Source organism: Notothenia coriiceps, unplaced genomic scaffold (genome assembly GCF_000735185.1).
Source record: "Notothenia coriiceps isolate Sejong01 unplaced genomic scaffold, NC01 NC01_scaffold00015979, whole genome shotgun sequence".
Taxonomy (NCBI): Eukaryota; Metazoa; Chordata; class Actinopteri; order Perciformes; family Nototheniidae; genus Notothenia; species Notothenia coriiceps.
In genome coordinates this window covers 130,494-148,885 of record NW_011348680.1, presented here as the reverse complement: position 1 = coordinate 148,885, position 18,392 = coordinate 130,494, and the positions used below count along the sequence as shown (strand labels likewise).

Genomic DNA, 18,392 nt, shown 5'->3' with positions numbered 1-18,392 from the left:
CCAGTTTACTTCGTTTTAACATTGCTATTGCTTTGTGTGTCGGGGGCGGAAGATTCATGTGATTAGTTGTTGGTTGCAAAAAATCCAAGCTTTCAGACACGCCCAGCTCCAAGATTTTCAAGATTTTTTTAAAGCTGCTGTGTGGACGGGCCGTTAACCAATCAGAAGTGGCCCATGATAGTAGGTGATAGACAGATTGATCCAATCACCTGCCAAGTATTTTTGAAACACTTTTCCAAATGGCTTCCAATGGAGCTTTCCTAGATGGTTTGGTGAAACAAACCATCTGAGTCAGGTTAGTAATGCTCCATCACATGTTTCTATTACAGGGTGAGTCTTAAACTGAAACTTGACTTTAAAGCAACCCAACCGAAGTTTCATGTAAGTTTAGTTCTTTCACTCGTAGCTCGGGGGTGCTAGAGACGGGAGCACGTTGATACGACCTTCCTGGCCGGAGATATGGCCGCATTTTAAAATAAACTTCCGTTGGGTCCCTTAAAAACAAATATCGCAAATCGAATTGCAATATCTGTCAGAAAAATTAGATTATTTCCCCAAATCGTGCAGCCATAATTTCCATCCACCCAAGGCCCGAAAATTACATCCCAGTCCAGGTCACCACTTTAAAAGTGAGTAAAAACAAAGACCTGATTGTTATAAACTGTTCATAAACATGGCTGCTTTCACTATGTTAAGCCAACATTCTATAGTATCTGGTCGTCTGTGCAATTACTTTTTGTAAAGAACAACCCTCTGAAACTAAAATGATAGCAGGAAACACCATTATTGTAAAAATTACACCAACTAGAGCAGGGCTGTCAAACTCAACTTCATTGCGGGCCACATCAGCATTATGGTTGCACTCAAAGGGCCGGTTGTAACTTTAAGACTTTAGAAAAATAAATGTATGAATATTTAATATAATGTATTATATTACATTATTGCCTCTGCATTGGATTATTAGGATAGGGTAATAACTTCATAATTAAATACGCCTGAAATCAGAAGTCTAGGGCAAAAAATTGCAAGTCTCTTCAGAGAACCGTGATCCAAGCACAGGGTAACTGCCTGTATGCGTCAAAAGCATCTAACATTCAAACTATTGCCAACCATTATTGAAGAAGGGATTCCATTTTTGGGTTGCTTTCTAGTTTACTGTAAGAAGAATACTCTGAAAAGACTGCAGATGACAAAATAAATTCAAATGTGTATGCTACTGTGTGTAGAGAAGTTTTATAATACAACACCAGTACAAAACATACCAAGGCCATAAGCAGACCAGAGGGAAATAAATGCAACAGGGATCATGCGTGTTTGTTCATAGAGTAGGGGCTCTGGAGTGTGTAGCTAAATATCTTGGCTTTTTACTGTCCCATATGCCAAATCTATACATAAAACACTATTTTAAGGTCTGTAGAGAATACATTGCTGTGTGAAAGTGTGTGTGTACATATGAATCCCTCACCTTCCTCTTCAGGGCGCTGAGTTTCTCCACCACACCATCCAGCAGTGACACCACCGAGTCGACTACTGGGAAGCTGCTCAGCGTCTTCTCCAGCTCGGCAACCACCATCGTCACGTGACTCGTCTCCCGGTCTATGTTTTTCTGAGCCGCCCTGAAACGTTTGTTCAGAGTCTCGTACGGCACCTGCAACAACAACAACAACGACACAGGCTTTTTAACTTTGGGAATTCACCAAAGAGCAAGCATGGAACCAAGTACAGTTTTACAAAGCAGCATAAGTGAACACACGGATAAGCTGTTTGGATAGCTGAGCTGTAAGCAATTTTACAGACACTGAGTTTTAGGGATTCTCCTTAAAAGTAGAAGAAAAGTGCATAGATATCCTGTGTTGTAGGGACTAAAAAACGCTCACAAGACAAACGTTCACATAAAAACTAGGAATGGGTAAACAAGAACAGTTTGTCCAAATAAATACCAATAAATGTCACAAGCACTGACTGCAACGAGCCTGCCTTTCTTGATACGGCTGAATATGTAATCATTGCTACATTTAATTCCACATCGATGTACTGTTTCTCTACTCAATAATAAAGATGTTTTTATAATGTCTTACTGTTATGAGGAGAAAATAGTTTCCTTCCCCAAATTAACTCTGCCTTATTCATTTTAACAGAACTTGCATATTTATTTTAATTAAAGAGGAAAGAAATCTGACAACCTTTTATTGTGATATTTACTAACAAACAGACAAACCCGCCCTGGACCCCGGTGTAGGGGCAAAACAAAGTATCTGTATTAAATCCAATCCAAAGACCATCATGTTTGGTGTAGTGAAGTGAGGCTTCTAAAGACACCTGTGCTCCAGAAAAATGTGACCATTGTGGCTTCCTTTCTAAGAGACAGCACACAAAACTAAGAGGAGCACGTGGATCCATTACAAGTCGTTTTTTTCTTTAGAGCAAAGTTAATTTCACAGGTCACTAACACTGAAGAGGAAAAGTATGCAAGCGTGCCACAAAACATTCGACAGTAAAGACATTTTGCTGCCATGTTGGAATTTTTATGGAACCTATTAGCTCTAATTTTGCCAAACTAATGCCCAGAATATAACCCTATAATTAAGATGTTACAATGGAATAGCCGTGTAAGCACTAGTACATATTCATTAGTGCCATTTGGAAAGAAACGGTGAATGTATTCTGCTCAGGTATGCGAAAATTGATTTTAAGAAACACAATTGGCAATAGATCAACAAATGATGTGGAGGGTCAGGAACTAAATGTTCAGAGGGCAGATACTCTACATGGTGATGATAACATCAAGATGTATGGAAAGACAAATAAATCAGTTCATACAATATCTATAGAATCCACAGTGTATGCAAACAACCCAGGTTGAGCAGTCAACTATAATGTAGAACCAAGGGCTGTAGATATTGTAACAACTGCTTTTGTAACCCTCTGTACTTAAGTGGTTATGTATTTAACATGTATGAGGAAAGTAAATGTAACAAATCAATGCAGAGAATGTGATATCCAAGGTTTTAAATTCCTTGGATAAGCCAATACAGGCATTTAGAGCTGGATAATGTATCTATAAACAGTCCATCAAATACATTGTTATTACAATATAATATATAGCATTATCTACTGCACTACTCTTAGACATCCTTGATTTACTTGACAGGTGACATGTAAATCAGTCATTAACACATTAACAAAGACAGCTATTATGACACTGTGTTACTGGCTGTCTGTCACAATTTGATGCGAAACATGTACAAGCCCACTCCAAGCTTTATGATAATTAAGAATATCTACTAATCATTAAATGGCTTAGGCAATTGAGCGTGTCCAAAAGATTTTGGCTAACCTTGAATACAGACACAATATTTTCAACCAATGCAGAATTACAACGTCATCTCACTATAATATAGGGCCTGCATTGTCACACCATTTAGAATAAAGCGTTGGTCCAAAGGCTGGTCAATTAAGCACAAAAATTAGTAAATATATTTATTAAGGTTCCCATTGCCTTTACTTTACAATACATCAATCTGACTGATAACATCCAAAAACATCCAAAAGGGAATCATATCCAAATGGTTACATGTTATTGGTAATTCAGATTAGAAGCTTCCCCAATGTTTATCAGGCAACATATATGATTTTAGTTGACAATATTAAACAATCTTTAAATGGCTAAACCTAATGGCTTAGGCAATGTGAGCAAACATTTTTGACTCACCTCGAATACAGACACATTATTTTAAACAATGCAGAATTACAACGTCATCTCAAAATTGGGCCTGTTTTGTCACACCATTCAGGATAACAAAGCACTGGTCCAATGGCTGTTCAATATATTAGTTAGGGTTACCATTTCCTTTTGTTTTTTCTTTACCTTACACCAATCTGACTTAAAATATCCAAAACCATCCACAAGGACATAATACCCAACACAAGGTACATTTTATTGGCAATGCAGATTAGCCGATTCCTAAATGTCTAACAGGCAACATTGTGTTATAAGCTGCTAAATATAGCTTAACACATATGTACACTCCCATTAGATAGCAATTAAAAGCATCAGTCCTGTCTTAAAATGGAGCCGATCATCCCTATACTGCACCATCCAAGCACAGGCAGACATATCGCCACAGCCATGCTCTCCTGAACAGACACGACTTAAACAACACGTTATATTCATCATGGCACCATCATGCCACATGTTATTACACAAAAGCTGCCAATACATTGCTACTCACAACCGTGCTTTTAAACGACGACGCGGCTGGACACAGGAGCAGCTTCTCTCAGCTCGTCTTTTAGCAGTGGTGTCGCAGTAACGTGTTGTGGAAATGGAGGAACGGTGCGTGTGTGCGGCGGGCTGTGATTTCTCTCGCTGGCCATTTTGAAGTGCAGATAGGCAGCAGCAGCAATATGATGACACTGCGCTAACTCTCAGGGCTGATTCCCTGCCTGACATTGCAGCGTTTACGGGCTCTCCCCACGGTGATTTCTACCGACCCTTCCTACAGCCATCTACTATTTGCATGCTTGACGTTACGTTATCTGGTAGGGTGTTTATTATCTTTAGCGACAAGAAATGTGGTTCCTGTTGGTTTCCCCCACACAAAACTAGCTAGCAGGCCAAACACACTTTCAAGGTATTTCTTTTGAATGCCATGCCTGGTTGTTGAATGGACGAGCAAACACGTTTTAACATGTTATTATCATAATGTAAATATAATCTTTAAACTGAATTAAGTAGCCAGGTTAGCTCGGCCTTTAAATTTGCCCACACACACAACTGACAAACGGCTATCAACTTTCGTTAGATAACGTATAAGTATCGTCAACTGACAATTCATAAGTCACACGTCAAATGACAATTTTGTCAAAAACAACAGACTCAGGCTAACAACTCAGAGGCCCTCAACACACTTGAGGTGAATAATAAGAACTAATTGAGGCAGCAGACAGCCTGCTAACTGGCCACCAGCATTTGTTCTTTATCCAGCTGCTTGATCTTTGCTGATGCAATTTAAACACAGGTAGTTAAAGGACGCTGCTAGCTAAGCTAGTGCAGCTAACGTTAGCCTCCCTGTCAAATTCGCTTGGTCGCTATAAAAATGAACTACTCATCCCCATTTTCCAAACAGCGTCAAACACATCGTGTGTTTAGGACACAGCAGGTTAGGAAGACTGTTCATATATGAAAGGTTTTGTTTACCTTCAGGGTGGGATATTCTTGGACTTTGAGAGCCATGGACAGTTGAGATGCTGTCTCTTGCACCGCCATCTTGGTTTTGTGGTTTTTCTTGTGGTTGTTTGTGTTTTTTTTCTGTGAGCTCAGAATGGCCTCGGTGCTCACTACCGCCATCTGCTGACACGGTGTCAGCACTGACTTGTGCGAAGGTGTTGGAGGAGTTTTTTGTAAAGATTAATTTGTTGGCCATTGTTGCTTTTATTGGTAGATAGAGCACAAATAGATTATAAAGGGAGGACAACTCCGAGGCCCTCAACACACTTGAGGTGAATAATAGAACTCATAAAGGCTATGACAGGCAACAATGTAAGGAGCTTTGTTGAATATTATTCAGATACCTTTCTTATCTGAAGTGGCTTCACACTGAAAGTATGAATTGATTCAAGGCGAGACACAGCATGTTATTTACACACAGTCAATGTGATGTTGTAGAAGACAAACAAATATCACGACAAAAATAATTTATACTTGAATTTACTTTTATATATTTGACTTACTGTTTACAACCCTGTGAATTTGCGTGTACATTCCTGTTTGCATTTCTGTATAGCCTATATACAGTATGTATATATTGTAGAGGTTGGAAAAAAGCAGGCTCTGGGATAAATCATTAGGCTACTTTAAGGAAACCTAACAAATACCTGAAAAATGTAAAATCAATGACAGGTATACTTTTTTTATTATCAATAACAATATATTAGTCAACATTTTGGGAAAGTAAAGCAAATGGTGATTTTCTCCTGATTGGTTTTTCTTGTCTTTTTTTCATGTGGACATTATTGATTGGATAAGGGGTTGTTGTGCTGAATGCTTGGGATTGGAGTTGATTATGTGATTGAGTATTGATAAGAACAGAATAGGGCCAAGACTAGATCAGCAGGCTGCTTATTTCTTAATTTTCCAACATGAAATCTTCATTTATGCTACTTAGAATGTGTTTGTGTACAGTTCATATCCCCCAAAACCAGTCCCATAGCAGGGCCACATGTCTTTTCCTGTGTGAGTAAGTGCATACTCCCCCCGACCGCGCTGAACATATTGCCATTGGCTGCTGTCCAGTGCTGGGCTGCGCTGATTGGCTGGCAAAAGGTCTAATCGCTTACAATTGGCCCCTTATCTGCAACATGCCCCACCCCCACCAAGCTTATGAACAGTGTACACCCAGAGAGAAGGCGATGAAAGGGTTGTGATGTATTTGTGTCTTCCTGTGTTTAGTAGTATGTGTGTCAGTGTTCGAGTTTGGGTGTGATAGCAACGCCAAATGATAGTACCACACCAAACAACTAGTGGAAAGGCCTCTTTGCAAGTGTGTACTTAAAGAAAAAGGCTTTCTTGTGTGTGACTGCCTAATTCAAGTGTACATCCTATAAACCAAAGGCGGGCTCTGCAATACTTTTAGCATCTTCATCGGCATACATAAATAGTAATGGTTGTGAGGAAATAAGAGCCAATTTCAGTGATTTGAATTATAACAATTAAATTGATAGGCCAAATGTAAGTGTAGATGCATGTAGGTACATGCTAGCAGTTATTGGTAATCAGCGCTTTTCTCTATTGAGGGAGGTGACAGTTATATAAATATCACAAAGTAACATTTGAACAAGGATATAAACCTATTTGTCTGAGCTACCTGAGCTTGCACTATTTTTATTTATGTTTAAAAAAAAGAAAAATGTAATTCTTGTAATTGCAATGTTGCGAAACCTGCGACCAGAGATTTTCATTCATTACATAACTACACCGTAGTTGTGTGTATGATATGAAAATAAACCTTTTTAATTTGAACCTGTCTTTACATCAAACTTTCTGTGAAAATAGTGATACGTCTTCTTTTCCTCATCAATCTTACTCTTTTCTCATCATCCTTCATTTGGTTCTACTTTCACTGCTTTCTTTTCGTATCTGCCTCAACTCTCCTCCTTCTCCCTACTCTCATTCACTTTTTCTGACAATCTGTTCCTCCATTCATCCCTTTTGTTTCTCTCCTGCTGCTGCTTCCTACTCCTCTTCTCTACGTGGATTCGATTCTTCCTGCCTATGCCACCTGTCTCCTCCTATAGTAGATTACATGGCTTGTAACTGTGCTCTCCTCTGATGTGGCATCCACATTGCTCTACAGCTCACTGTCAGTATCCATAAATCCAACTTGGTGTGTGTGTGTGTGTGTGTGTGTGTGTGTGTGTGTGTGTGTGTGTGTGTGTGTCTGCCTCTGCCTCTGCACATTTACAACTAGTATAACGTCCACTGTGTGTTTCCTTGAAGCTTAATTTAGCGCTATATGTGTAGGTGTGCATCTGTAGCTCTTTGTGTGCATACATCCACATTTCCTGTCGTGTGTGTGTGTGTGTGTGTGTGTGTGTGTGTGTGTGTGTGTGTGTGTGTGTGTGTGTGTGTGTGTGTGTGTGTGTGTGTGTGTGTGTGTGTACGCTTGGTTCCAGCTGCATTTCTTGCATCACTTATATCTCTGTTTGAGCCTGTACCACGGTGTCAGTGCATTTGTTTTGCATGCAAATGCTTGTGTGAGTGTGCATTTATTTCTCGGTACAGCTTGTATCTCTGAACATGTGCAGGCTCGTGTCTTTGCTATTATGTGTGTGTGATAGCTTTACGTCGAGCTGGCTGTCAGTCTTGATAAGGCCAGAGGTTGGGAGGCGTTATCCGGGGCTGCTGTTTGCCTGGCTTCCGCTTGGTGTATCTGCTGAGAGGGAGCTGAACCATTAGACACGCTGCAGTGACTACAGAGAGGGAAAGGGTGGGAGGTGGCGTGGGTGTGAAGATGTATGGGGAGCAAGGTGGGGAAGGAAAAACTGAGTGAAAGACATGCGGGAATGAGGAATGGTGGGTGATGGAGAGCGAACGTTATCGAGGGAGAAATTGTGAGGGATTGAAGAGGGGAAGCAAGATGGGCAGGTAAAGAGATGGGGAGGAAAGAGGGAGGGGAGAGCAGACTGAGGGGGTGAGGAGCGAGGGGTAGAGAGAATGGAGGAGGAGAGAAAATAAAAAAGAGGAAGAGGAAGAAAGAAACAGCAGATTTAAATGATAAGTAGAGGGAAGGGTGTAACTGTAAGTTTCCACCCTCGCTCAGAAACGTGTGAATATCGGCTCAGTTTGCACACATTAAAGAAGAGTCTAAACAAACAAAATGCAGCGCAGAAAAATCTCCTGATTTATCCTCTGACCTTTTTCAAAGTCCATATAAGCCTCGTTCGTTTCTCCATCTTTATTTAGAAGCTCTAAATAGGTTTTAGGATTCCTCTATCTCCCACAGAGCATGTCTCTAGCTAGAAAGAGGTAGTTGTGGACAAATGTTGTCTGTAGCTTCTTACATCGTTGACTCCATTTGAATTTGGTATCAGAGGTAAAGCTAAACCTACTCACTCATTTCTTGTTATACGACCAACTGTTATTATTGAATTACCCTATTGCAAAAGCATCCATGTACGGCACAATGACAAGTAGAGAGAGAAAGTTCTCAATTACCAGATGAATCAGTTTAAACATGCCATTTGCATAATTTGGTGAGTGTAAAACAACATGACATTCATTAGGGAGCTCAAGTAGTTCTTCAAATAGAACGTTCTGTAATATGGAGTACAATTTGATGTGTTACCCCCTACAAAGGTCCAAGTTAACTAAATCCTTTCTAAAGGGTCTACTGTTATACATCATTCAGATAATTATTATAGCAGCAAACCACTGTCGGTTTTGTCAAAATGTAGTGTAGTTTATAGTCCTAAGCAGGAAGAGTCCCACTCCCTATGCGTGTTATGTAATCCAAGCTTCTCTGTGTTAACGTACCATTTTAGTATATAGTGTGGCTAGCTTGAGTCCACTAATTTGCATAGCGTTCTTACATTTACCGCTGACAATGGCGTCTTTGCGAAAGCGTTTCAAAGCGTAAGGTTGTAGTGAAAAATGCATGAGTGTAGTAGGGAGCATACCAATGGCTTAATAAGGCATACATTGTGTTTGTTTATCGTGGAGTCAGCATAGACTGTAGATGTAAAGAAGGCATGCAAGAAATAAAGGGTTTTTCCAAACAGTAACATGGGGTGATTTGTTATTGACGTACAGTACAAATGGTTATTTGTGGGCCCCAAAGGGAACCACTTGCTGAAAAACAAAAAATATCCTATGATATCCGGGTTGGTTTTTTTGGACCCTGTGTTCTGTTTAACCTCCAGTTATGTTAGTTTCAGTGTTTGCTTCCTGATGTGTGGAATGATTGAGTCATGTCCACTGTGACTTTGTTATCTGTTGTGAACATCATTAAATGAACACACTTAGAGCCACACTGGCAATGGTATTCGCCTGCAGCAACCTATAAGCAGCAGTCACAAAACAGGCCAAATGCAATGTTACTTTGAGCCTCAAACCACATGTGCCTTCACTGACTTTTGAGCATTATTCCCATCAGATGTCTCTTCTTTGACTAGGTGACATTGTGACTAGGTAATAATAAGGATAAACCCAAAAGCTAGAGCTTCCATTAAATATTTTATCTTAGAAAAAACCCAACCCGAGAGCTATGTACTCTTTAAAGGGAGCCTGTCTGCTAAGTAATAGCTCCCCATTGATGAGGACAGAAGAAAGTCAACACATCTTCCGTAGCAGACTGAAAACTCAACAGTTTTGACTGCTGACGTTTTTTAAACTTCTAATTTCTGTATGTAGCTCTTAAAATGTTTTTTATTACTGAAACCTAATGTACTTGCATTTTTACGTGCTACACTGTCTAAATACAGCTTTGGAGATGAACATTAATATTATGCTAAATATACAGGAGTTGACAGTAATGGTTAAAGATGAACAGTTGATGTGATATCACACGACAGAGATCATGAGTCTGCTTTTCTCCAGTGTTGCAAACGACTGTTTCCATGACCCTCTGCCTCCTTTTGGATTCAACAACTCACCCAGTGGCAGTCTTTGACATTTACCAATAGTGAGGCTGTGATGTAACCTTCATTGCTGTTAAACTAGGTTAGGCCCTGACAGTTATTAGGGGGGGGATCTGAGGCTGCTTACATCACTGTGGTGTATCAAATTGCCAAATGCAGATGAGAGTAAATGAAACATCAGGACTGCAGGAACAGAAAGAGCACGAGGAGGTGGATAGGTGTTAACCAGACCAAAGCCCACATAGAGGTTAAGAGATTAAAAGTGTTTACATGGTGCAGGAGTTAAGTTAAGTATGTCATTAAAAAGACTGTGTCTGCAATTCTACATGTACATCAAAGGTAAAATTACAATTTTTTATATATATGTAATTAATAATATATGTTTTTACTGGAAAGAATCATAAGAAATTCATCTGTGTCGAACCGAGAACAATTTTACAAAGTAATGACTAACAAAATGGCGTTAGGGCAAAAAGTAAAATAATTATGGTCAGATTAGTGCCTTACAGTTTTGGAATAAGTCAAATTAGACAAAAATAAAAAACAACTAATGTCATGAGGTCAATATCAGCTCTTTATTAGCACTTTGATTTCTAACAGGAAAACGTTCACAAGTTAATATACGTCCCTTACCATTCAACGTTTATTTAAATATGTAATACCAGAACAGTATCTAGAAGACTGCCTGAAGGTGTTCCTTTTCATATACTCAAACGTCCCTGAAACCTGGTATGCCTTTTAAAGTATAATAACTGTTGTTTATAAAACAAATAATAATGAATAATAATGACTTTTTTCATTAGTAACAGCGGTTTGCATGGTTTTTTTATTCGAATTATATCACGAGTGCAGCACAAACACCCCCATAGATGTTCTAGATACTGTATTATTTAGTTGTGTCCTAATGGGAATAGTTTGTTTGTCAATGGTAATGCTAAAAAGTTGTTTATTTTCTTGAAAAAACACCAAGATATCAGATCTGCCATTTATATATAATGTATAACGCCATAAGTAAACTCATAAAGTTAAATTAGAATAACCAAACCAAGCTTTGGGAAAAAATAAAATGTCATATCTTGCTTATAACAATTAACTTTAATGAGCTTTATAACTGTTCTCCTGGTGTCCCCCGGAACAAGCATTTCCTCTCTTGCCACAGACTTGTAACTGCATAACTCTTCTTTTTTTTCCACTCAGTCGTCTTTCAGGAAACAAAAGATGAAATTTTGGCCAGCATTAGCTCCTCCCCATTCCTGCTCTCTCAAACACACACACTCTCTTCTCCCCCCCACCTTCCCCTCTACACTCTCCCTCTCATAAATGCAGCAGTGCTAGCATGCCTGTGTATGTGTTTGCACTTTTTTTATGTGACAGACAGACAGACGGAAAGACAGAGAGATTTGCTGTAATAGAAAGTGAGAAAGGAAGGGGAGGGAAGTAGCCAAAGACGGGCAGGGAGGGGGAAGACGGATAGAGAGAGAGAGCGAGCAAAAGGGGACGGAAGGGAGGGGAGAGAGAGAGAGAGAGAGAAAAGAGGGGGAGCACATGTGTATGCTTGTCACTAAGGGGCTGGGAGAAGGACTAAGGGAAGCGAGGTAGCTGGCCACAGCCGCCATATGCTGACTGGATTCCTGTTCATGTCTGCTTGGTGAAGACTGAACGCTCGCCGGCTGGGGAACACACCATGGGAAGCTCACATCTCCTCAACAAAGGCATGCCTCTAGGTAAACAACTACCACTCTGCTTTAATGTGGGAACTGTGTGTGTGTTCCAATGAACTCTGTGTACATTATTCTGTCTTCCCCTCCCCCTTCTCTCTCTCTCTTCCTCTGCCTTTTTCCGTCTACTCCTTCATTTCTTAATTCTCTCTGAGTCTATTTTCTCATTTATCGGTCTCAGATTCTCTATGAATGGCTATGCTTTTCTGTAGCTCCGTGTGTGTGTGTGTGTGTGTGTGTGTGTGTGTGTGTGTGTGTGTGTGTGTGTGTGTGTGTGTGTGTGTGTGTGTGTGTGTCTGAAGAGGCACATCTCTGCTATTGAAGACTCCTTGAACACCTCTATTCACGGCGACAGAAATAGATCACTCTCCTTTCGAGGGCTAGCAAGGACATGACACATATTTCCTTTTCATTGTACTTATTTTTACGGAGAGCGGTTGCACACACACACACACACACACACACACACACACACACACACACACACACATACATATATATATATAAAAAGGGGAACTCAACTGACACACATTTTCAGATACACATGCTTGCTCACAGGTGACAGATGCTACTCATGATAGGGGCTGGAAAAGACTATTCTCGAAAATGGGATCAAGGTAGAGCTGAGGAATAAGAAAGGGGAGGGGGGGGGAAGGAGGAGGATGGTGTGTGGATAAATGATCATTCACCCTGAAGCTGAATCACTGTGGTCACCTTAATGTGGATTTATGAAGCAGTTTCCCCAAAAGGAACAGAACGATAGTAATCTGTGATGTCATCAACAGGCTGCGGGCCGTGATGACATCAAAGACTAAAGTTGCAGCTCTGATCTTTTCCCTTACCCATGTATTTTTCACATCAACCCGCTTTAAGAACCCAAGGTCACAGGAATAACCACTATGAATTATGGTTCAGGGAGGATTGCCCTTTTTAAGATTCTCACGTGCAAATCACTGCCATTCAATAATCGTGAAACAAATCTGGCCATTGGATCCGTTTCATCACACAGCAGGGATCATTGGACCTTTCAGGGATGATTTAAAACCAGCGTGTCTTCCCTGGTGATTGATGGATGTGTTGATCCATGTTTCAGAAGGCAGGGGTCCTCTGATCCACGAGTGTTGAATCACGTCTAATCTGATTAGAAAGGCCTCGATCACTGACACAAACACACGCCATTCACTCTCCTATTATCGCTTATAAAATCGGATTAGCAGGACAAAATACTAAATTATAATCTTATATCTCTCAGTTGAAGACTTGTTTGCACGATAAGATGTGTGTACTTACAAACTGATTAACAGGTAACTTGTAATGTGATTGTGCTTTACAGCTGCAGGCAGTTTCCCACCAGGAGGTTTTATATAGACACTTTAATGCGTCAAAGGACAAAACCTAGCAAACTAATCATGTTGCGACATGTTGCTAATATAGACAAATCTACAACCCCCCTTCACTTAAAATAAATGTTAAGGTTAGAAAACAGGAAACACACCTACACGACGAAAATGTAAGTAACGTTTTGGGAATGTTAAATAGAGGTTCAAGTTCTTGTTACTACATGTGCACATACTTTTGCACATAAACATTTTTTATTTGCATAAATCAAATCTATATTTTTACTCCACCTCTATTGAAAAAGAGCATTTCATCTCTTTTTAAGCAAACTCATAAGCCTGAATATATAAAAAGCAGGAAATAGTAATTTAAGCAGGTATAATAGACAGCACTTTCAAATCTATAAAGCTTTAAGTGCTCAGCAAAGAGACTTTGTGCACTGACATCCATCAGTCTATTATACCTAATGCACACCAGAAGAGAGCTGGATCTCTAGGGAAGCAGCTGTGAAAGGCCGGGCATTTAAAGGCATGACATTTGCACTGATGGTAAGCCAGTATAGTGAGTTACGTTTAACTGCAACTAAAGCATTTCATTAAATAACATAGGAAAAGTCATTTAGGAGCATGACAGTCCAGATAAGTGGCACCGTGTACAGAAAAAAATAGCAGGTCTACATCCCAAAACAGCAATTAGTATGCAGGCTATAATTCTCCTTAGATGTTAAAAACAAACGCATTGTTGTTAATAATTTATGGGTCAGCAGATCAGGTGAGTCTGTGCAGAGACAAGCTGCTCAGCTGCAGTCCATGTAGCAGGCTGGCACCGTTTTCTATTGATCATCCCACACATTTATATCCTTTGTCTGCACTAACATGCTTTTACTGTGATGTTTTATTCATTATCAAATCACTTCAAACAGTGAGAGTAGCATCGTGTTAAAACAGCCCCCTGTTCTTCATCAAAGAGCTGAACAAAATATAAATCTGTGTACAGCGTACTAGGGGTGTAACGTTTCACAGAATTCACGGTTCGGTACGTACCTCGGTTTGGGGGTCACGGTCCGGTACGGGTTCGGTACAACAAGAAAAAGCAAAGTCCCAAATGCATAATTCCAGGTTTGTTGTTATTTATTTTTGCACAGTAGTGGAAGTTTCAGTATGCAAATAAGGACCTCTAACATTTTGAATCATGAACTGTATCACAAAAGTTAAAAACAAACCACAAACAGTACCACACACAATCAGATGGCCATATTATCTACAACGGCTGATGTCAAACAAAAAGGTGTCATCAAGCTGTAAAACTAAAAAGAATGTCTTGAAAATATTACAAAATAAATGATAACAAAGCATTTCAAAGGCGCATTGCCGTTGAAATATATATGCCAATAGCTTCCGTTATTTCTTTTGGAAACCGTGACGGACGGTTCGGGACGAATATGGATACCCCTACAGCGTATACATCTACAGCTGACAGCAGTGTCAAGAAATATCCATGGTTACAATATTAATAACCATTTTTCGTGTATTTCGTTGTCTTTTTTGTAATCTTTTCTACCCTTATGGTCACAGACTCTCTCTCCACCTTCCTACACTCATATTTTGATTGTAATTAATTAGCTTAAACACAAGACAAAATGAACTGTTGTTTTTAAAGATTTTCAATATATTTTGTGTTATTAATGTATTTGTGAATTATTGGGCTACAATAATCATGTGGTGAACAACTAATATTGTTAAAGAAAAAATGAATCTGATCTAGACATACACTTTATACTCCCTGTAACAAGTATGGTACAAGTATGTGGAATAAAAAGTTACTGACTAACACTGACTTAAAGACCCCCTGTGGTTTTTTGGACCCCAGTTGGGGGACCCTTAATGTTGAATACAATAAATGCCTCATAGCATTAATAATCCATTACTGGGGCGCATTTGTTCCAGAGTATCCAAACTGACCCCAATCCAATTGAACCTTTCTTCTGCATATTAACAGTTAATCCAATATAACAGGCAGACGGCTTGACAGTAATCCAATTAATGCCTACATTTAAATGTAGTACTTCCTTTAGTCTTGTGCAAGTGCTGTTTATAACGGTGCTCCTTAACCTTTAGGAGTCATTACATCATATACCGGAGCAGTGGTGACAACCATCACTCTGGATCTGTAGAGCGTGAAATGTTATTTACTTCCTTTTAGCTGGCTAGTTTTCTCAGCTTCAGAATCATACAGGTTGAATCTTTTTTTGTTTAAATTTCTCAATTAAATAGACAAAGTTTAAACCGATAAAACTGAATGTTTTTGGGTTTCGAGCATCAAAACCAATCATTTAAAGATATCGCTTTGGAGTTTTATAGAGAGGACAAATATTATTTTAAACTTTACAAAAATATAGATTCTTAAATAATCTGTGGATCAATTGATGGTAACAGTAATTGCTAGTAGCAGCATGTGTCTGTAATTTAACAAAGGAATGCATTACATGCTAACTGTATAGCTTTGTAGCTACTATGAAGCTGAATTCTGTGCTTTCAAGTTATAATTGGTGTCTATTCACCTTCTAACTAACTACTTTAGAGATCAATAGAAGTGAACAAACAGTAAACCTTAATCTAAAATCTGCATAATTCAACGTTGACTCTGAGTCAGAGACTCTATAATGATACTGCCATAACCAATGCTAACTCTAACCCTAACTCTCTCACATGTTTGCTTCTTGTCTGTTTGCCCACTCGTGTATTTAGTATGGGAAACAAAAAGCTGACAAACCTGAACCGGCTTGATGATTCAGCACCTAAAAGGACCTTGTACTATGTGTGTGTTTGTGTGTGTGTGATAGACAGAGAGGATGAGAGACAAAAGAGAGGACATGCATGGTGATCCTTTCTATATGTAAGCACTTGACTCCTCATATATCACCTCTTTTTTCATATCAACCTGGTTGGGTTAGTATGCTAAGCATGTACCTGTATTTATGCTTATGTGGGTGGGGCACTATGTGTGTGTGTGTTTGTGTATGTCTGTGTGTGTGCGTGAGACAGAGCATGTGACGGTGGGAGGACTGGTGGTGATTGATGTGTCCGTTCTACTCTCTTTCCTCCCTGAGAACTGAAGTGTGGGTAGGGAGAGCCAAAAAGAAAGACTGCAGAAACATCAGAGTGAACACTTTGTACCGAGACATTAAGGACGTTTTTCAAGCATATAAATATGGCAGTGATTTTTAAAAGTAGCTTTTTCTCATGGCGCGAGAGATTGTCAGGGCAGGGAAAAAAGAAAATGGCAAGGGAGATAGATATATGGAGGAGAGAAACCCTGGGGAAAAACGAGACTGAAATGAGAAATGGCGATCTGAAAGTGAATCAACAAGAGATGAAGGGATGGCGAGATCAAAACTGAGGGGGTGACGGACTTGGGGCTTTTCAACCATGCCATGTTGCTGCATGCCAGCAGAGCCAGTGACATTATAAATCAGCCGGGCTGTGGCTCAGGGTCGGCTGCTACAGTTGCAGGCGGCTGACTGATCACAGGTGCCGACAGCAACAATCTCCTCTCTGTTGCACAGCGAAAAATAAAAACACTGGATGTGAAATGGGAATACGCCATGGTGCCGACATTCAGGAAGCTTTGATCTTAGTATACGTCAAAGAACTCTGCTAGAGTGACACTGTGTCATGTTCAACATAAAATACTCAAATCAGATTTATTATGTGATTCAATTAATCATTACTTTCATTAATGACTAGTCTTCCATTTCTGAAATCATTTATGAATCACTTAGTCTGCAAAATGTCAGAATGAAGCCCAACAGCCATTACAATTATGAAGTGAAATTGTTAAATCTCTTGCTCGTCCAACCAGCAGTCCAAAACGATATTCAATTTATAATGATATTAAAAAACAAGCTGAACATTTTGGAAGGAAAACAGTCTTACATAATTATCAGTCATCGAAGATTGCTGCTGAGTGATTGTTGTTTTAGCTACATTTTCAGCATTGATTGATTGGGTAAATGTTTTCTAAATCTTTTGATCCAGAACATTTCTAAAAAAGTTCAAATGTCTTCTTCAGCAGAGAGAAGCAGCAAATAAATAATCGATAGTTGATACGCTTAAACTAGGGGACCGTAGAAGTTGTTTCACAGACAATTTTGACATATTGATAAGTAAAGTTTTTTGTTTCAGCTCATTAGTTTTGATCATAATGTAGTTTGTGAAGCTAAACGCGACAGACATTTGGTCTGGAAATGAAACCCCGTTGTAATACGTGTGACAAAGTTGATAAGGTTCTATAATGTTGGTAAAAACCACTGACTCGCAGGAAGTTTTCACTTTCTATCTAAACCTCCTGGTGACCTGCACGTTTAAACAACTTGAATGGGGGAACTGATGTCTCTTGAGTGACAGTCTGAAAACATGGTCCCGTTCCTGTGAGACAGACCTCCAGCTGTTCCTGTGAGCTGGTCAGTGACAGCTGGACTCTCCACTGATCAGTCCCAGCAGTCCCATTGACAGATGCTTTTTCCATCTCTAAATGTCAGTCGTCTCTTTGGTCTGATTACAACAATACTTCCGAGGGGCGCTCATTTCCTATTGGGGGTGTAATTTGGCGTCCCAGGCCCTTTAGGACATATTGAGATTCAATACCGTGCAGATGGCTAGAGATTTTCAGTGAACAATTATCACCCAAAAAAACATATTTTCCCATTTTTGATGTTGCTTTGGCTGTAAATCACTACTACTGCATTGCCTCAAAATGTTTATCAAACACATTCGCAGAGAAGCCCTGGGTAGGTAGGCTGTGGAGAGGCCTGTTTGCACTGTGAAAGCTCCCAGCAGTCCCCCAACCCCCGGGACAATGGGGGGAAGGGAGAGAGAGAGAGTGTAATGGAGTATTGAAAATAATGAGAGAGGGAAGAGGTTTCAGAGTTTAGGAACCGAACGGAGACAATTCTAAGCAATTATTTAATATAAAGACACATTTAATGAGGATTTAATGTGACTACAAAGCGAGAAAATAAATAAAATTAAAGAGACCAGGAGATAATGGAAATTTGAGTTTGTATGATTTGGGAATAGGGAGAGTGCATTACTACATACTTTACAGTGTGTGTGTGTGTGTGTGTGTGTGTGTGTGTGTGTGTGTGTGTGAGAGAGAGAGAGAAGAGAGAGAGAGAGAGTGAGTGTGTGTGTGTGTGTG

At 39.7% G+C, this 18,392-nt stretch overlaps 2 protein-coding genes across 4 annotated transcripts in view; one reads left to right on the top strand and one right to left on the bottom strand.

Moving 5' to 3' along the window:
• Positions 1 to 1,450: 1,450 nt before the first annotated feature.
• LOC104949361 (macrophage erythroblast attacher, E3 ubiquitin ligase) lies at positions 1,451 to 5,280 on the bottom strand (the record flags this gene model as incomplete). Its single annotated transcript, XM_010775721.1, has 2 exons — positions 5,201 to 5,280; positions 1,451 to 1,648 (listed from the first exon to the last, which is right to left on the bottom strand). Coding segments are annotated over exons 1-2 (267 nt in total), but the record flags the coding sequence as incomplete, so codon positions are not given.
• A 6,343-nt stretch (positions 5,281 to 11,623) lies between these two features.
• ctbp1 (C-terminal binding protein 1) overlaps positions 11,624 to 18,392 on the top strand; it is a 23,548-nt gene continuing 16,779 nt past the window's right edge. The window contains exon 1 of one of the 3 annotated variants that reach the window (XM_010775716.1): positions 11,624 to 11,861. In XM_010775716.1, the coding sequence (XP_010774018.1) occupies positions 11,822 to 11,861 (40 nt within the window). In that variant the 5' untranslated portion in view covers positions 11,624 to 11,821. The remainder of the gene's footprint in view (positions 11,862 to 18,392) is intronic. The other 2 variants (XM_010775717.1, XM_010775715.1) reach the window with 2 other exon arrangements.